We start from the raw sequence: 16151 nt of genomic DNA on the forward strand, positions 1-16151 counted from the left end.
TTGAAGGATTTAAATCACCCCCCCCCCCCTTCTTTTTTTTGACTACTGTTACAAAGCAGATTGACCGAATTTAATTCCCAAACATTATGTTTTATGGCAGCGACGGAAATAGTCTAGGGCAGACAAATATTTTTTTTCTGAAGACTCGTGCCCTCCGTACTCTACCATTGCGTTGTCAACTCAACTGACCATTCCTTCGGAGAGCGCATTTGATGTTATAAGTTAAGGCCCGACAATTAGTCTGGCCCTACCAATTCCTCACATAATACCGTCACATAATCCATTCACCAAATTTATACATTCGTATATCACGTCTGAGGGACTTGATAAGGCCAGATTTGACATGAAATTAATGGAGTTTTACGTCCTTCTTTTCTGCACCATGTGGGCCAGACTTGTCATAACATCCAAAAGTCTAGATTTCTAGTTCGTTTTTCAGTGTCCAAAACTGATTGATAGGAGAGATCATTATCAAATTATTATTTCTAGTTGAGTGAAATATAAGGATTATGTTAATCCGTGTCAGTAAACTGTATCGAGCCTGATATTTAATAGACTGTTACCATCCTAATCTCTTTCATATCAAATACTGTTTTTACCTCAAAACATTCCTCGGTTTATATCCACCTTTTGTGTGCTTTCAATACAGTTTCCTTTCTCACGCATATTCGCCCAAACAAAACAAAGCCCCCGACTTGATTTTTTGCTCTTCATATAATAAAATTTTTATACGCCCATTGCATCTGTTGAATCTGATTTTTGTTAAAATGTACATAGAATCTATATAAATTGTAAAGATATATAGAGTTAAGCGTTCTACCTTACTGACTCTATTGGTGAAGACCGTCCAGGGCCCATATCAATTCGGTTGTAAAGGTCCAGTGTTTTGCGCCTTATTAAAGGGATACCGTAGTCTAATTTGTCTGTTCATATTAAATAGAGCTCAATTAATTATAAATATCCGTATCATTTCTCGGATTAATTTCACATGCAACTCTCACATGTTATTCCTCGTTTGTATTTAATCGCAGATGAACTCTGCGCCGAATTCCATTTTAAATAGTAATAGGAATAGTTCTTTCAGTCTCAGTGGGTTAAAGCTATCATTAGATACCAATATTCCTTGAAATAGTGCGCGTTTTTTATTCACCCGAAGACTAACAGGATATCGAAATTCTACTCTGAACACGAATACTTATCCGTTTATATTTAACAGTAGACAAACAGGGCGCCGAATTTTTATTCTAAAAAGTGAGGCATATAGTTTCGGCTGTAATTAGATAACAAGATCACTTGAATTAGTACCCCAAAAAGGGTTGAAGACGTAGAAAAGATATATATTTTGTTTACCTGTACCCGTATCTATTTTCTAGGGCGGAACGCCAATATACATCTTTTGTATCAAACCTACAGTGAAATTAAATCTCGGCTTGCCAAAAGCATTATATTGCGTCGTTAAAAGACAATGGGAAAATACATAAGTATGTGAGTTTTTGAAGGTGATATAATATGATTCTCCCAGACTAACTTCAGACGACCTCAACATTTTTTCAAAACACTTTACTGGAGTTAAAGGGGCAGATTCGCCACCCCTTAGACCAATCTTACTTTAGTCTCAGAAACGGGAATTTTTAGGCTAAGCTAATCAGTAATAGTGTTAACAGCTCATCGTCAAAATTTGAGCCTTCAAATCCATGTGTTTCTAGAAAATTGAAAGTTTAAATGATGACGACTAATCTTTTCTTGAAACTCTGCAATCTATAAAAAAAAATGACATATATAGAAAAAGAAAGTGAAACTCATAGTTTGAGGTATACTTGTAAAGGAATTATGCATTGTACATTTCTAGTACTTCTGAAGACTATTTGCATGTATTCAAGACTCAAATCAACCCCCGAAATGACGTATCTGTTCCTTTGACGAGAATATATTGTCCAATGTAGACATACAGCTAGAGAGCATGCAGATTGTATTGCCATACTTGTAGGCCAAGTAAAAAGTTCCATCCAAGTTAAAATGAGAGAAACAGGATCAGGATTTATATTTCAACTAATTGAAGAAAGACCCTTCAAAAGTTTGGTCGTCATTTCGACAGTGAGGCATTTGCCTTCATTTCCCTACGGCCAATTACATACGAGATTACCTTGTCCACTTTTAGAGCTAAAGAGCAGATTGTGTTGGCACGGTTTTTTAAAAGTCAGATCCTGTGGAATTTTCAACTTGCCATACCTTTTGTTACATGAACGTCAAATAAAATACTTGTATAAAGAGCATATCATAATTTGTTGAAATGAGAATTTTGGTTTTCTCTCCGTAACTTCATCCCTTTAAAGAAAAGGCGACCTAAGATAATAGTAATTTCACCTCAACATATACAGGTGACGAATTCTATCTTTTTCCATTGTAATGTTAAATACCGAGCTATTTTCAGCTTATATCAAATAGTCAGTAATAGATATATCAATTATTTCGGTAGCATATTACATCTGTACGTGAAGAGACCTACGAAACAAACATCACGTCTATTAACTATGTGAACTCTCTATCTGAATGTCGAGTTGGTAAACCCAGTCGTAGAGTTTCAGGAGGAAGAGAATATCTGCTTCGCTAACCCATTGAAAATTAGAATTAACCAACCTCTTTTCATGGACCTCTTTTCATGCTGTCTGAAGCACACAGAACCTCGATTCATTGACTCATCTGAATCAGAAGAGTTAACACTTTTTTCATGCCAGACTGCAGTATCAGTAAAGTTGATTTGAAGAATAGGCCCCTATGGTAATTGGATGCTTATATTACCTAGACCTATAAAGATATTATATTATATCAAGTAATATCATAAATACTGACATATATGTTTATCTTGACAGTAGGATTAAAGGATTAACTGTTTATATAATATTTTCGATTATCAAGTTGGTCACTTTCTTTGACATGTCCTGATTTCTTCGCCTTCACTATTTAGCCTACTATACTTTCAGTAAAGCATCCTTTTATTTATTTTATAAGGATTTCTTTCTCATTCAAGATTTTACTCTCTCATTCAAGATTTACTTAAAATATTTTAATGTACAACTATTGGGAAGTATACATCTCATAATTGAACTGTGATTTTAGATGTTCTTTTCAATAATCTGAGACGAAGAGATAACTACAATGGTAATTAAAACGAAATCTCAGCTTCTCGTGGCCAAATTTCATGCAAATTTATTCTTTTTAAAAAATCGCAATGAAAGTCGGAACTCTGAACTGAAGAGTTAAGCGTCCTACTGCTTACGTACAGTAGCCTATCATTAGAAATGCCAATATACACCTTTGTAAGAGAATTTTCCCATAAATATAAAATTTTACATCTTACAAAAGACTTCTAATGAAATAGTATCAAATTTTTAAAATATTTTGTCTTTCTAAAATGTGACATTTTTCAATTTAATGCAGCACACTTTAACAATATGTTGAAAGATCGGACCATCAAAGTACAGTTAGGTTAGTCCAGGTAAGTAGGAAAATGACAAGCATCTGCTTAAAGCAAGCCCTAATAAATTCCTTTAATATACCTGTAAAGTGTAAGATTTACACGTGCCCCTGATTATGAGTGTGATGACGGTAGAACCCCTTTAAGTAACGTATGGACCAGTCCATATTAGATGGTGTATAGTAGATAGGCTGAGCCTACTGTCGACTCGACTCTAACGGTAAACTATATTTCATGGTTGCTTCAAGTCGCCCGTTATATCTTATATTCACTCTGTGCTTATAACCGCATACAGGATAGCAAATTTTATAAGTGATAATTCTCTATCTCCATAATGGAGAAAAAGGGGACTACGGAGGCAGAAAAGCCTCGGAACCCGTGCTCTAGGATAATATTTTGGATTTTCGCAGCTCTTGGAATTTCTTTGCTCATTTTACTAATTCCGTTCATGATGTGGACCGTTTTATCGTATCAGGATACTATAATCTCTTTAGAATCCAGAGTTTACTCTCTAGAAAAACAATGTGCTAATTCCTTTTCTAAATTGGATATTGATAATTATCTGGAAACTAAATTGGAAAAATTAGTAAATGAGGTAAGAGAGTTATCGTTAATTTAATTTTAAGTTTTTTTGCATTATTAAACTTTTTGCGCTCCTTATTGTTTTTCATCGGAAATTGAAAATATCATCTTTCATTCATAGTTCTGTATTACCGTAGGATTATATAATAAAATTTCGATTTATTGAAATTTTGCAAAAAGATTAATTTTGATTTGTACATAAGGCTTTGAAAGTCTTTAATATTAGTCCGTTTTATTTCCTTTTTTGCGCTGTTAATTTGGATTTCCAAATTTTCATGAACCCCCGGGGATTTATCTGTTTTGTCTTTTGCAATACATGTCAATACAGTTAAGTCGTTTGGTTGAAATCCTGAATTTTGATCGAAGATCCTGAGAGTTAGGTTAGTCTGAGTCTTATATCAAGGGGCTAGATAGATTTTTGCAAGACGATTTATTAATGCATTCAAAGTAAAACATTGATCCCCCCACTCCAAAAATCGTAAAAAGTTATAAAAGCCATCATTTTGTTAAATTTTTTTTCAGCGAATTTCCAAACTTTCCAATCGGGAGAAAACATGGCTTCAAAAAGAGCCAACCCCTAGAATTCTTAAAAAACGAGCGACGGAGTGTCACTGCCCAGCAGGTAAGTAATGTAGTTAATCAGAATTTTACATGTAGAAATTAGCTAGTACACAATAGTTACACACCGCATCCATGTTCATTAATTATAAACATACATTCTCCAAGCTTGTATTGTGTCACATTGATTCTAGATCTGACACTACAGACACACCTACATTACCTCTACTTTATTTTATACATCAGGCAACACATAATAGTACCTCCATCACTGCTCTCTTTGGTTGGAACTTCAAATATAAGATCCCCCAACAGTTCAAAGTACCTCCATTACTGCTCTCTTTGGAAACCCTGTAGAGTATTTTTTCTGTTAAATGGGGTATTGGAACTACAAATATAAGATCACCCTTCAGTTTAAATTACCACCATTACATGTACTACTCACTTCGGAAATGCTGTAGATATTTTTTATTCAGTCAGATATAGGGTATTGGAATCTGAAATATAAGATCACCCTACAGATGAAAGTACCTCCATTACTATTACTACAGAGCCAAAAGTAGAGTATTGGAACTTTCAATAAATGAGTGCACCTGACAAGATTAAGCTCTATCTCAGACACACAATTACATTTTTAGCACTTAAGATTTACTATGCCCACTTAAACATAACAGCAGCAAATAGACACAAATTTATTTGTAAAATCGATTAAAGTGATTGACAAATCAGTTAACTGAAACACTTAATTCAGAAGATTTCATAAGAATTGATCCAGTTTCATGGCAGAAGCACAATTTACACTTGAAAAGCGAAACACATACACACAAGACTTGAAACTTACACAGTATATGTTCAAAGTTAAAAATGAAAAATTTATTCTACTTTCACTTTCAAAATAGCTTAAGATGTATTCTTCAGCTTCCCACATTAGAAAATTTTGTGCCCCCCCTGTCAATGAAATCGCTATGCCACTTTTAGTTTAGCAAACAATTGATCCTGCATAGCACTTTGTTACTATCCAGCAGCATCTACCACTTACATCTGCAACACGGTACATAATGTTTTTACATGCTATGCTTTGCATAGACAATGAACACTTTAACCTTCAACATTACTTTAAATATCTGTTTTGTTTAAGTTAATGTATGTATAGGCCTACTTATGAATGATAACAAGAATTGTTATACTGTTATGAATAGTACTTAGTGCATTAATTACAGAGAGATATAGAAATATTTCTGTAATTACAATTATATAGAATAGGATAAGAGAAGTAACATATCTTTTTGTTATACTTAGTATAAGTATATGAGACTATTTTATATGTCATCCATATCTGGATCAGATTGGACATTCACTAATAAGCTTCTTCATATAGCATAGTGCTACAGTACTTTTAAATGCTTAGAGTGTTACAATGGCTCTGAAGTCTGAAGAGCCTGTAAAATTACTTTCTGTATGTCAATTTTGTTTTATTGTCCAATCCTTTATTACTTAAAATCTGGATATTTATCTTTGTTAATTTTCAAGAACTAGCTGGATCTTCTTTAGATGGTATTGTTGGCAGTGGTGAATCATTAGATTCTGGGCTCAATGCATCATGTTGATACTAACCACTGAGAATTGTAAAGTAAAGTTAGCTCATAGCATTTCCACTGGTTAAGTGAAAGTGGGCTTTAAGCTAGCTTTTAGTTGGCCCTCGATAATAAGAGAGGTTTATGGTTCCGCAATTTGCTCAGTGGAAACACACGAAAGCTAGCTTAAATCCGGCTTTTCCCTCAGTGGAAACAGTGTTAAAAAGTGTTTATAATTGTGTAAATAGCCCCCAAATTGACAGCAATGTGTAGTGTGAGCTCTGAGAATTCTATTCATATTGTACAATTTACTTAAAAAGTATGTTTTGGCTGTACAATATGCACATCTGAGCCTCACAACACCGTTACATTCTTTCTATTGTGATAGAAATATCTGATTTCTTTAACAATAAACTGTTAAACAGAGAATTGGTTGAAGAATTTTGTAAATGACATGAAAAGTTCTTATCTGTCATGTCAACACCATTATATTGTATATTCTTACCTACTTATCAACTGGTAATTAAAGACTACATGTTACTTGTAGACAAGACTACAAAATTTTAAATATGGGATTTACTTTATTCATTTTTTCTTGGGCCTGTTGTCACAAATAGCAAAATTTTAATGTCAATGGTAAAGGTACGTGTTAGATAATTGCATGGTACTGAGAATAAATATTTACAAACCATTAAGACTTTACTTATGGGCAAGAGACATGCTCCCATGGCTTCTTCTGTTTCCTTTTCTCTGTCTTATGATACCTCATTCTTCTTCTGTAAAGTTTGTCTTCTGTATAGTTCTTCTCCTTAGTATAGTTCTTCTGTAATTCTTCTTTTGTATAGTTCTTCTCCTTAGTATAGTTCTTCATCTTCCTTAGTATAGTTCTTCATCTTCCTTAGTATAGTTCTTCTTCTGTAATTCTTCTTCTGTACAGTTCTTCTCCTTAGTATAGTTCTTCTTCTGTAATTCTTCTTCTGTACAGTTCTTCTCCTTAGTATAGTTCTTCATCTTCCTTAGTATAGTTCTTCATCTTCCTTAGTATAGTTCTTCTTCTGTAATTCTTCTGTACAGTTCTTCTCCTTAGTATAGTTCTTAATCTGTAGTTCTTCTTCTGTACAGTTCTTCTCCTCAGTATAGTTCATTTGTAATTCTTCTTCTGTACAGTTCTTCTCCTTAGTATAGTTCATGTGTAATTCTTCTTCTGTACAGTTCTTCTCCTTAGTATAGTTCTTCAACTGTAGTTCTTCTTTTGTACAGTTCTTCTTCATCTTTCTTCTGTAGTTCTTCTTCTTTATCTAGTGCCCTTCCTCTGTAAAGTTCATCTCGTTAATATAGTTCTTCTCCTGTACAGTTCTTCTTCTTCTTGATCTAGTGTTCTTTGGGCCCATGTTAATTGCAAGTTATAAATTATTTGACAACAGGCCAGCCCAACACCCGAGTTATATATCTATGTTGTTGACAATGTAGTAAATACACTAGAGTGATGAAGGGTGCTAGACAATAAGACCATGTGTATAAATGTCAATTCATACTGTGTAAATTATACCACTAATTGTCCATTTCATCCAATTTTACTCAATCTTTAATTCAATCATGTCTAGGCTCCTAACATTTACTGAAATCTCTAGTTTATTATCAGATTCAAATTATTTTAAAATTTTAAAAATGAATAGATGTTATATTGAGTTTCATATAGAAGAATGAGTTCAACATGCCATATTTCTAATTTAATTTAATTATTTTGAAAATATATTAAAATAAAAAGATGTTAACTGGAGTTTCTGAAACGTACATGTCAATTAGAAATGGGAGTTTTACATCCTACATTCCTTAATTTACAAATTTTTTAATTAATTTCACAGTGAAAAAGTTAGGAAGATGTTGAGACTTATCTCTAAATTTCAGAATTTGTTCATAATATTTATATGAACAATTTATGAATTTTAATGGGATTGTAAAGAAGTTTTTTTTAAAATTCAATTTGTACCATTCTTATTTTCAATCAGATGTCTGTGGTTCCTACGATTCCACTAAAACTAAGCATTTTATTACGTCACTAATCGCGAAGTCCATCAAACGCTTAGTTTTAGTGGAATTGCAAGAACGACAGACATATGATTGAAAATTGGAATGTTACAAATTGATGCTATCAGTGCCCCCAATATACATAAAAAATTTAGCAAATGCTTTAGGTGCTCCTAAGCTAAATATAAAAGGAATTGCCCAACTTTTAGAGTAGCGAAAACAAATAAAGACTATGTCAGTGTACAAGTTGAAGAATCGTACTTGGTATTCTAAGTATGTAAAGTATTGACATTGAAATAGTTGAGATGTTAAGTTGTTTAAGATCAAACACGATCACTGTTAAATTTGATTTTTCCATGTTACAATACACTTGATAACTGGGGTGTATTGTCAATTGAGGATCAAATCATTTTGGTTTGAAAGTGGTTGTTATACCAATATATAATTGAAATTATGAAAGCACAGGCTGAGGATAAATTTGAGGTACATCATTTACTAAATAGTATTCAGTTGAAAAGCAAACATCAAATTTTCTTTCTGAAATGAGATATGGATAACCAAGATAACTCAAATTGAGATTTATCAGGTAGTGAAGCAAATATTTATACAATATATGTAGATATACTACTTCTGCATGTATTACATACTATGTTTCGGAACACATACAGGTAACGTTATCAAGTAAAGAACTTTGTTCTTGTTTTTTATTGAAAATTGGATGTCAAATTTTAATTCTCAAATAAGCAATGATAAGCTATAATTCAGTTTTACTTGTTGGTAAAGGAAAAAGTTTCAACAACAGTGTCCCTTTAAATGAGTAAAATCAATCAAAACTTCTCTTCACTTGAATGATTTATACCTCAGTAAAGATTAGTAGATATTTGTTTATATTTATAAGATATAAAGAGCTTCTGTCTATCTGAAGCATTTAGTAGATTTATAACACTGCTAGTCATAATATTGAACTTGAGAATCTGATAAATGATTTATGGTAGTGAAATATTCACCAATTTCATTTCATTCAGGATTGTTTTGGCTTCTCTTCTGAGTCTAGGATTGAATTTCTTGGTTGATAACCTTTTCTGAATATTGAAAGTGAAGCTAGTCTGCAGCTAGAATTTTTGTTTCATTATAACACAGTTAATAATAATAATAATAATAATATCTTTATTACAAAATTAGGCCATATATTACCGATGCGCACCAAGATAAGTACCTGAGTACCCAGCAATAGGCCTGTCTTCCTTTCTGCCCCTTATAGCCAATAGACATTACAATCCAAAAAAAAAAAGTTAATGTTTTAGTACATGTATTTGAGCAATGTATTTTTTAATATTAAGCTTCTACCAAGGACTATTGGCTATTTAATAGTTTACTCTGAACCGTTCAGATTAAAATTAGACCAAAAGAATAATGAGTTCTATTTCGAGAGCAAAAATCTTATTTCTTAAAACTTGAAAATCTTGCATGAGGTAGTTAAACAAATTACTATACTATAATTCTTTAAGAAAAAGGGTGGGGGCACATGTATACTGAAGAATAGAAATGGTAAAGAGGTTACCCTTTTTCTGAAAAGAGCCCTAACCACAACAAATTTTTCTAAAGAGAGCTCCTATATGAAAGGCCTTTGATATCAGGCTATAAGCTAGTTGCAAGAAAACAAAGAAACTTTCTGCAGTCAAGTTAAAAGCTTTTAGTTAGAGCTCTAGATAAAATCAGAAGGATTATTTGATTTAATCTACTGGATTATTTGATTGAAATCTTGATTGAACATTTGATTGATCAAAAAATAGATTGACATTCTGAAACAGCATGCATAATGTCAAGGAGTAGAATGATTAATGATATTGTATTCATATTCACAATGTCAAGTTATTACTTCGTCTTATACCTTGACTGCAATAGCAACTTTCTTGTGTCACAGACACAGAAGTTTGTAAATAAAGTTAAGGAATCCAGTCAATCAGAATCTTCAACAGAAAGACGGTAAACACGTAGCCATACCATAATCTGATTGGCTGTATTTGTTAGCGTACAAACCAATCTGGCTATTGTACATACAAGTTTGACATTATTTCATTGTGAAGATGATTAGTCTGTAGGCATACAGGTAGTTTCAGGGAGGGAATTATGGTTGTTTAAGTGTTATTTTTTTTTTAATTAACTTGTAGAATATATTTTGCCACTGTGCTATTAGTCAACTCAAAACCTCTTTCAAATAGCTAATAATAGTGTACTGGATTATAATATTTCAGCACTGCTTTAAGGATTACAAACATACAAACTGAACACATAGTCACAAATATTAACAATCAACTCAAATCTACACACTGAACACATAGTCTCAAATATTAACAATCAACTCAAATCTACACACTGAACACATAGTCACAAATATTAACAATCAACTCAAATCTACACACTGAACACATAGTCACAAATATTAACAATCAACTCAAATCGGTTCACCCTGTTCTATCTTCTTTATACTTAATTCATTGATGAGCTTCTGTTCAACTCACCTACCAGGTATCTGATCTCATCACTCTGAACATTCATTACTTCAGATGTCTCTTTATTTTTATTCATTAAATCTGATGTTTTCAAACAGAAAGGACAGTCTCAGTGCTTCTGTGTTTTAATATGTTTTGGAGGGAAATTTGCAGTTTCAACTTTCACCGTGTTGAAATTCATGATTTCGTGGATTTGAGGTAGGCCTACTTCACCCTTTTATCTGCCAGTTTCAACCACTAACCCCATGACTGGTGTTTTTTTTAGAATGCCCAATCTTGCAGAATACGTTATGCCACTATGCAGCTTGATTAGTCAACTCAAAACCTCTTTCAGATTGTTCAGATAGCTGAAATTTGGTTATATTTATGAAACCTAACGCCTCATGTTTACATTATGCCATTACATGATTATAGAGCAATTTTAAAAGATATACCATTGTCAGCATCCCTTTCCGATAGTTGAGATATTTATGAAACCTAACGCCTCTAGTTTACATTATGCCATTAGGGGATTAAAGAGATATGTATGATGGTAGACCATTGTTTATTATTCATAGAATGTTAGGAACACCTTGAGGAAAGGTAGAGAGAGATAGTAACAAATGGCATGCTGTCCTGATAACCTTGTCTTGACGGTAGTCAGATAGGCCGACCACTAACTGTTGGAATCTAGCCATCATTTTATCAAACTTATAAACTTTTATCAATCTCTTCCTAATATCTTATGATAAACTTGAAAAAACTTGAAGTTCAAACTGTAAGTTGCATCATCATAAGAAAAAAAAATGACAAATATTTGTATTAAGAAAGATTTTTTTAACCCAAGGGCATACAGAACTTTCCTCTGTGGTTGTTCAAATTGAAAGATATATTGAAATGGTTTATCTGGCTCTTAAATTTAAATGATTATAGGTATAACTTCAACACCTTTTGTGAGTTGAAATTAAAGGTATTTTGAACTAGTATTGTGCAATTTGCAGTGAAGAATTTGAATTAAAGGTTTTTTTATGAACAGATATTTTACTTATTTTGGTGCACATATTGCACCCCTTATATATCGTTTGTTAACCATGTTTGATAGTTAGTTTTTGTACAGAGATTTCATCTTTTGAGATTTTAATGAAGGTTATTTTGATGTACATTGGAACAGAGATTTCATCCTTTATATTTGTGTGTTAAGTGTTTTAAAGGGAAAGTAAAGAGGTTTTCACACTGATAGCATCAATTTGCACCATACAATTAATGCATCTTTTGCAATTTTTTGCACTATTTTGATGTACAAGTAACTTACTTGATGTACAAGTTTTTGTACAGAGTTTTCACCTTCTTTAAGTTTATATTTCAACATATTTTGATGTACAGAGTTTGCACCTTTTACAAGTTTATAATAGAGTAATTTGGACAGAGATTTCATCCTTTAAGAGTTTAAATTAAATTATTTTGATGTACAGGTATTTGAACTGATCTCAGGTAAATCTACAGGTGATATTTCAGTAGACAACCTATTTATAAAACTGTAAGTTTAGAATAGAGATTAATATCTTTAAGTATAGTCTATTATTTATATATGATTATCAATTTCTTGTAAATCCACAAGGTGAAGATTAAATATTTTAACAGAGTTCTAAAAAGTGTCTAGACAGACAGTTTTGGCTTAGATTTGAACAAAGCTAACATTTGGTTTGAAAAGATTTTGAAATGCAATGTGGTACATGACGATTTAATATAGAAGGGAAGGAAATTATTGTACTGTATATAAGATTTCAGTCATTGAATTGAAATGAATTAAAATGTATTAAAGGGCATGGAGTGGGGTAGAGTTTTATTGGTTGTGAAAATTTAATTGAAAACTCAGTATAAAATATCAGTAGGGGACACAGGCTTGATTGACATTTATGGCTCAAGACTTGTAATTATATTTATGGAAATTAAAATGGATTAAAATTTAACAAAACTGCTGTCACTTTGCATATTTTGTTGCATTTGTAGCTATTTAATTTCTTGTTTCCTTCAATTATTTCAATTTGAAATGCAGACAATGAAAAAAGACATTATTATTGTTATGAGTTTTAGACGTTGTCATTGAAAAAGCTGATTGAAGCAACAGTATTAATTTTGAGCTACAATGACAGAACCAATCCTCTGTTCTTTTTTCTATATAAATATCAAATAAAGGTCCCTTATTTCAAGATCCTTAAAATCCTGATTATTTTTTAAACCTACTGACACTTTTTGTTAGCATCCCTTTTTCTGTGTGCATACAATGAAATCCCTTATTTAAGAAAGATGTGATACAAAAAAGTGCCTATCCTCTCTCTATGCTCTGTTCTTGTTCTATATGCATGAAATATTCTCTTATTTGAGATAGCTGTGATACATAAAAAGACCAGTTTACTTTTGAGACCTACAGAACTGACATCTTTTGTGAGGTTCCTTTTTCTGTGTGCAAAGAATAGATGTCACTGAAGTTATATCATCTTCACAATGTCAACCTAGTACGAATTTGTATTCATACCTTGACTGCAACAGCCATCTTTATTGTATGATGGAAGTTTGTAAATGAAGCGAATTGATTAGATTTATGCAAGCAAATACAACCAATCAGGGGCTTCAATAGAAAGTCTGTGAAGTCCAGAAGTAGACCTCATACAGTTAGCGGAGTTAAGCTCTATATTTAGGTGACTAGATCCCTTCAACAGTGAATTTTCTCATCCAGCACAATAGTATTCCTCCACCCTCCCTGAAAGCCTTCTGTTGATGCTTCAGTTTCTTAGGAATGCTTGTGCTGTGGTTAACACAAAAGGTCTCGACTGACTCAAATCTATACTCATTTTACTAGATTGTTCTGAATTTCAGCTATTTTTGACCGAGTTTTATGAAATTTCTAGAATTTCCATTAAATGATATAAAAAAAAATTTCATAGATTAAGTTACCTAAGTATAAATTTTCACTTCAGAAATTTCCATAATTGGAGATGATGTGGTTAGATGAAGCTCATGGCTTGAAAATATTTAACAAACAATGACTTATTTAGTAATTTACATAATAAAATAATAATAGGAGACCCCATGCAGGGAGAGGCTTTACAACACAGGCATTTGTATTCAAATAATGATGATAATAATTTCAGCTAAGCAGATCTTGGGTAAGATTGACTGCTGTTTTAATGGATTTTGAGACAAATATGTTGTGATATAAGCTTATTATTCAAAAATGTTAGAAAACATCAACTCATCCAGACTTACTTTTGTTTCCAAACAGGGTTATCAATTGGTTGCATTTGCCAGTTATGTCAAATCAAAGCAAAAAATGTCCAGATGATTCGGAGTCCAGAATAATTTTGGCATTGCAAATTTTTTTCTTAAAACATTTACAGAAAGATATAAGCAAAAAATATTTAAATCTGAAAATATTTAGTCATTAAAGAGCCACATCTCGATTTCCAGCTGACAAGTGCAATTTTTGAAGAATTTTTCTTACATGTGCCTATAATTTAGAATTTTCAGTTGACAAGTGCTTGTGATGTAGAATTCACAGTGTACAAGTGCCTGTGTTGCAGAATCCCCTATGTACAAATGCCTATGGCTTAAAAGTTTTCAGTTAACAAATGCCTGTGATGTAGAGTTCCCAGTTTACAAGTGCCTGTGTTGCAGAATTCTCTATGTAAAAGTGCCTATGGTTTGATAATTTTCAGTTTACAAATGTCTGTGTTGTAGAATTCACAGTGTACAAGTGCCTGTGTTGCAGAATCCCCTATGTACAAATGCCTATGGCTTAAAAGTTTTCAGTTAACAAATGCCTGTGATGTAGAGTTCCCAGTTTACAAGTGCCTGTGTTGCAGAATCCTCTATGTACAAATGCCTATGGTTTAATGATTGTCAGTTTACAAAATGCCTGTGATGTAGAGTTCCCAGTTTACAAGTGCCTGTGTTGCAGAATTCTCTATGTACAAATGCCTATGGTTTAATAATTTTCAGTTTACAAATGCATGTGATGTAGAATTCACAGTTTACAAGTGCCTGTGTTGTAGAATAAATTAATTTACAAGGGTGGTGACATATTAATGATACTGTAGACAAATTCTATCACCATACCTCTAACTGATAATGTCCAGTTAAATTGGTCAGTTTGTGATATGAACCTGATAAATGTATTATTAGTTGACCATTTGATACTATTGTATTGATAGTAGAAGATATCAACACATAATCTGGCCCTTCTCAATCAAACAACCTCCACATACCTATTTTAATATTAATCCTTATAGCACAGATTTGTTTTAATCCAAGATTCATAGGGATTGCCTTATTTTGAAAATTTCTGAGAATTTATTTGAATTTTATCAATTCTGAATAAAAATCAGGTCATTTGGTAATTTAACATTAGCTTATAAAATACACAACGACTAATAGACCATGCTTACTCTTATCGAAAAACTTAATGGTTCTACTCATTTAAGATACAAGTTTTACTCCTGATTTTGCCATTCTTTGGATGAGATTTTCGCATGATTAATAGCCTTGAATATCAGGCAAGATTCCATGTTATTTGAAGCAGGTTGTACAAATAGTTAAAGGGATTGTAAAGAGGTTTTCAAACCTTTATGTGTGTAGGGGACACTGATAGCATCTCCCAATTCCACTAAAGCTCAGTGTTTTATGGCGTAACTATTCATATTTTTAGGTGAAATTGCAAGAGCTACAGACATCAGACTGAAAATTAGACTGGTGCAAACGGATGCTATCAGAATCCCTGATACACATACAAAATTTAGAAAACCTTTTTACAATCCCTTTAAATACACTGTGAATCAAAGTGAATCTTGACTGGAATTTTACTTTGAAAAAGGGTTATTAATCATGTAAAACATAAAGTCCTCAAACAAAGTACAAGTAAGACGTTAATTGGTAAGCAATTTATGTTTGGCATTAGTGGACCATTGAGTATATAAAGTGGATAGAGAGTAAAATATATCTGGGCCATTAAGATAACATCCAACATGTTTTTTATTAGTTTCTGATAAGAGCTGGACACTGGTCATTGTGAGTTCAGTCCACTTAATAATAGATTTATTACTGGTCACTTTCATGCTGATGAGCATCTTAACAAGAAACTGGTTCTTTATGTTCTTTTTAAATTCCTGGAAGGGTCAATTATCATCTTGGTGTCAGAATGTGTCTTTGAAACCATAAAACAAGTCAATTTATCCAAGCTAAGGTGTGAGAGTATTTCAAATGAGGCACACATTTTATCATCTGGTTAAGCCAGTATTAAAGATATGTATATTTTGATTTCCCAGCTTTCTGATTTGTGAGCATATACCTTTCTCAATAATCCAATGCAGCACTTATATTTTGTAATAAATGTGATTAAATCATTAAAATGTCTGACACAAGCTATTTGAGGTCTTATAAATTTGA

At 32.4% G+C, this 16151-nt stretch overlaps 1 protein-coding gene across 1 annotated transcript; it reads left to right on the forward strand.

Moving 5' to 3' along the window:
- Positions 1–3809: 3809 nt before the first annotated feature.
- Positions 3810–6222, forward strand: LOTGIDRAFT_156623 (hypothetical protein; the record flags this gene model as incomplete). Its single annotated transcript, XM_009047255.1, has 3 exons — positions 3810–4070; positions 4580–4679; positions 6146–6222. The coding sequence occupies 3 exons, from the start codon at positions 3810–3812 to the stop codon at positions 6220–6222; spliced, it is 438 nt and encodes a 145-aa protein (XP_009045503.1).
- Between the last annotated feature and the right edge of the window lie 9929 nt (positions 6223–16151).

The sequence above is a fragment of the Lottia gigantea genome (genome assembly GCF_000327385.1).
Source record: "Lottia gigantea unplaced genomic scaffold LOTGIsca_11, whole genome shotgun sequence".
NCBI lineage: Eukaryota > Metazoa > Mollusca > Gastropoda > Lottiidae > Lottia > Lottia gigantea.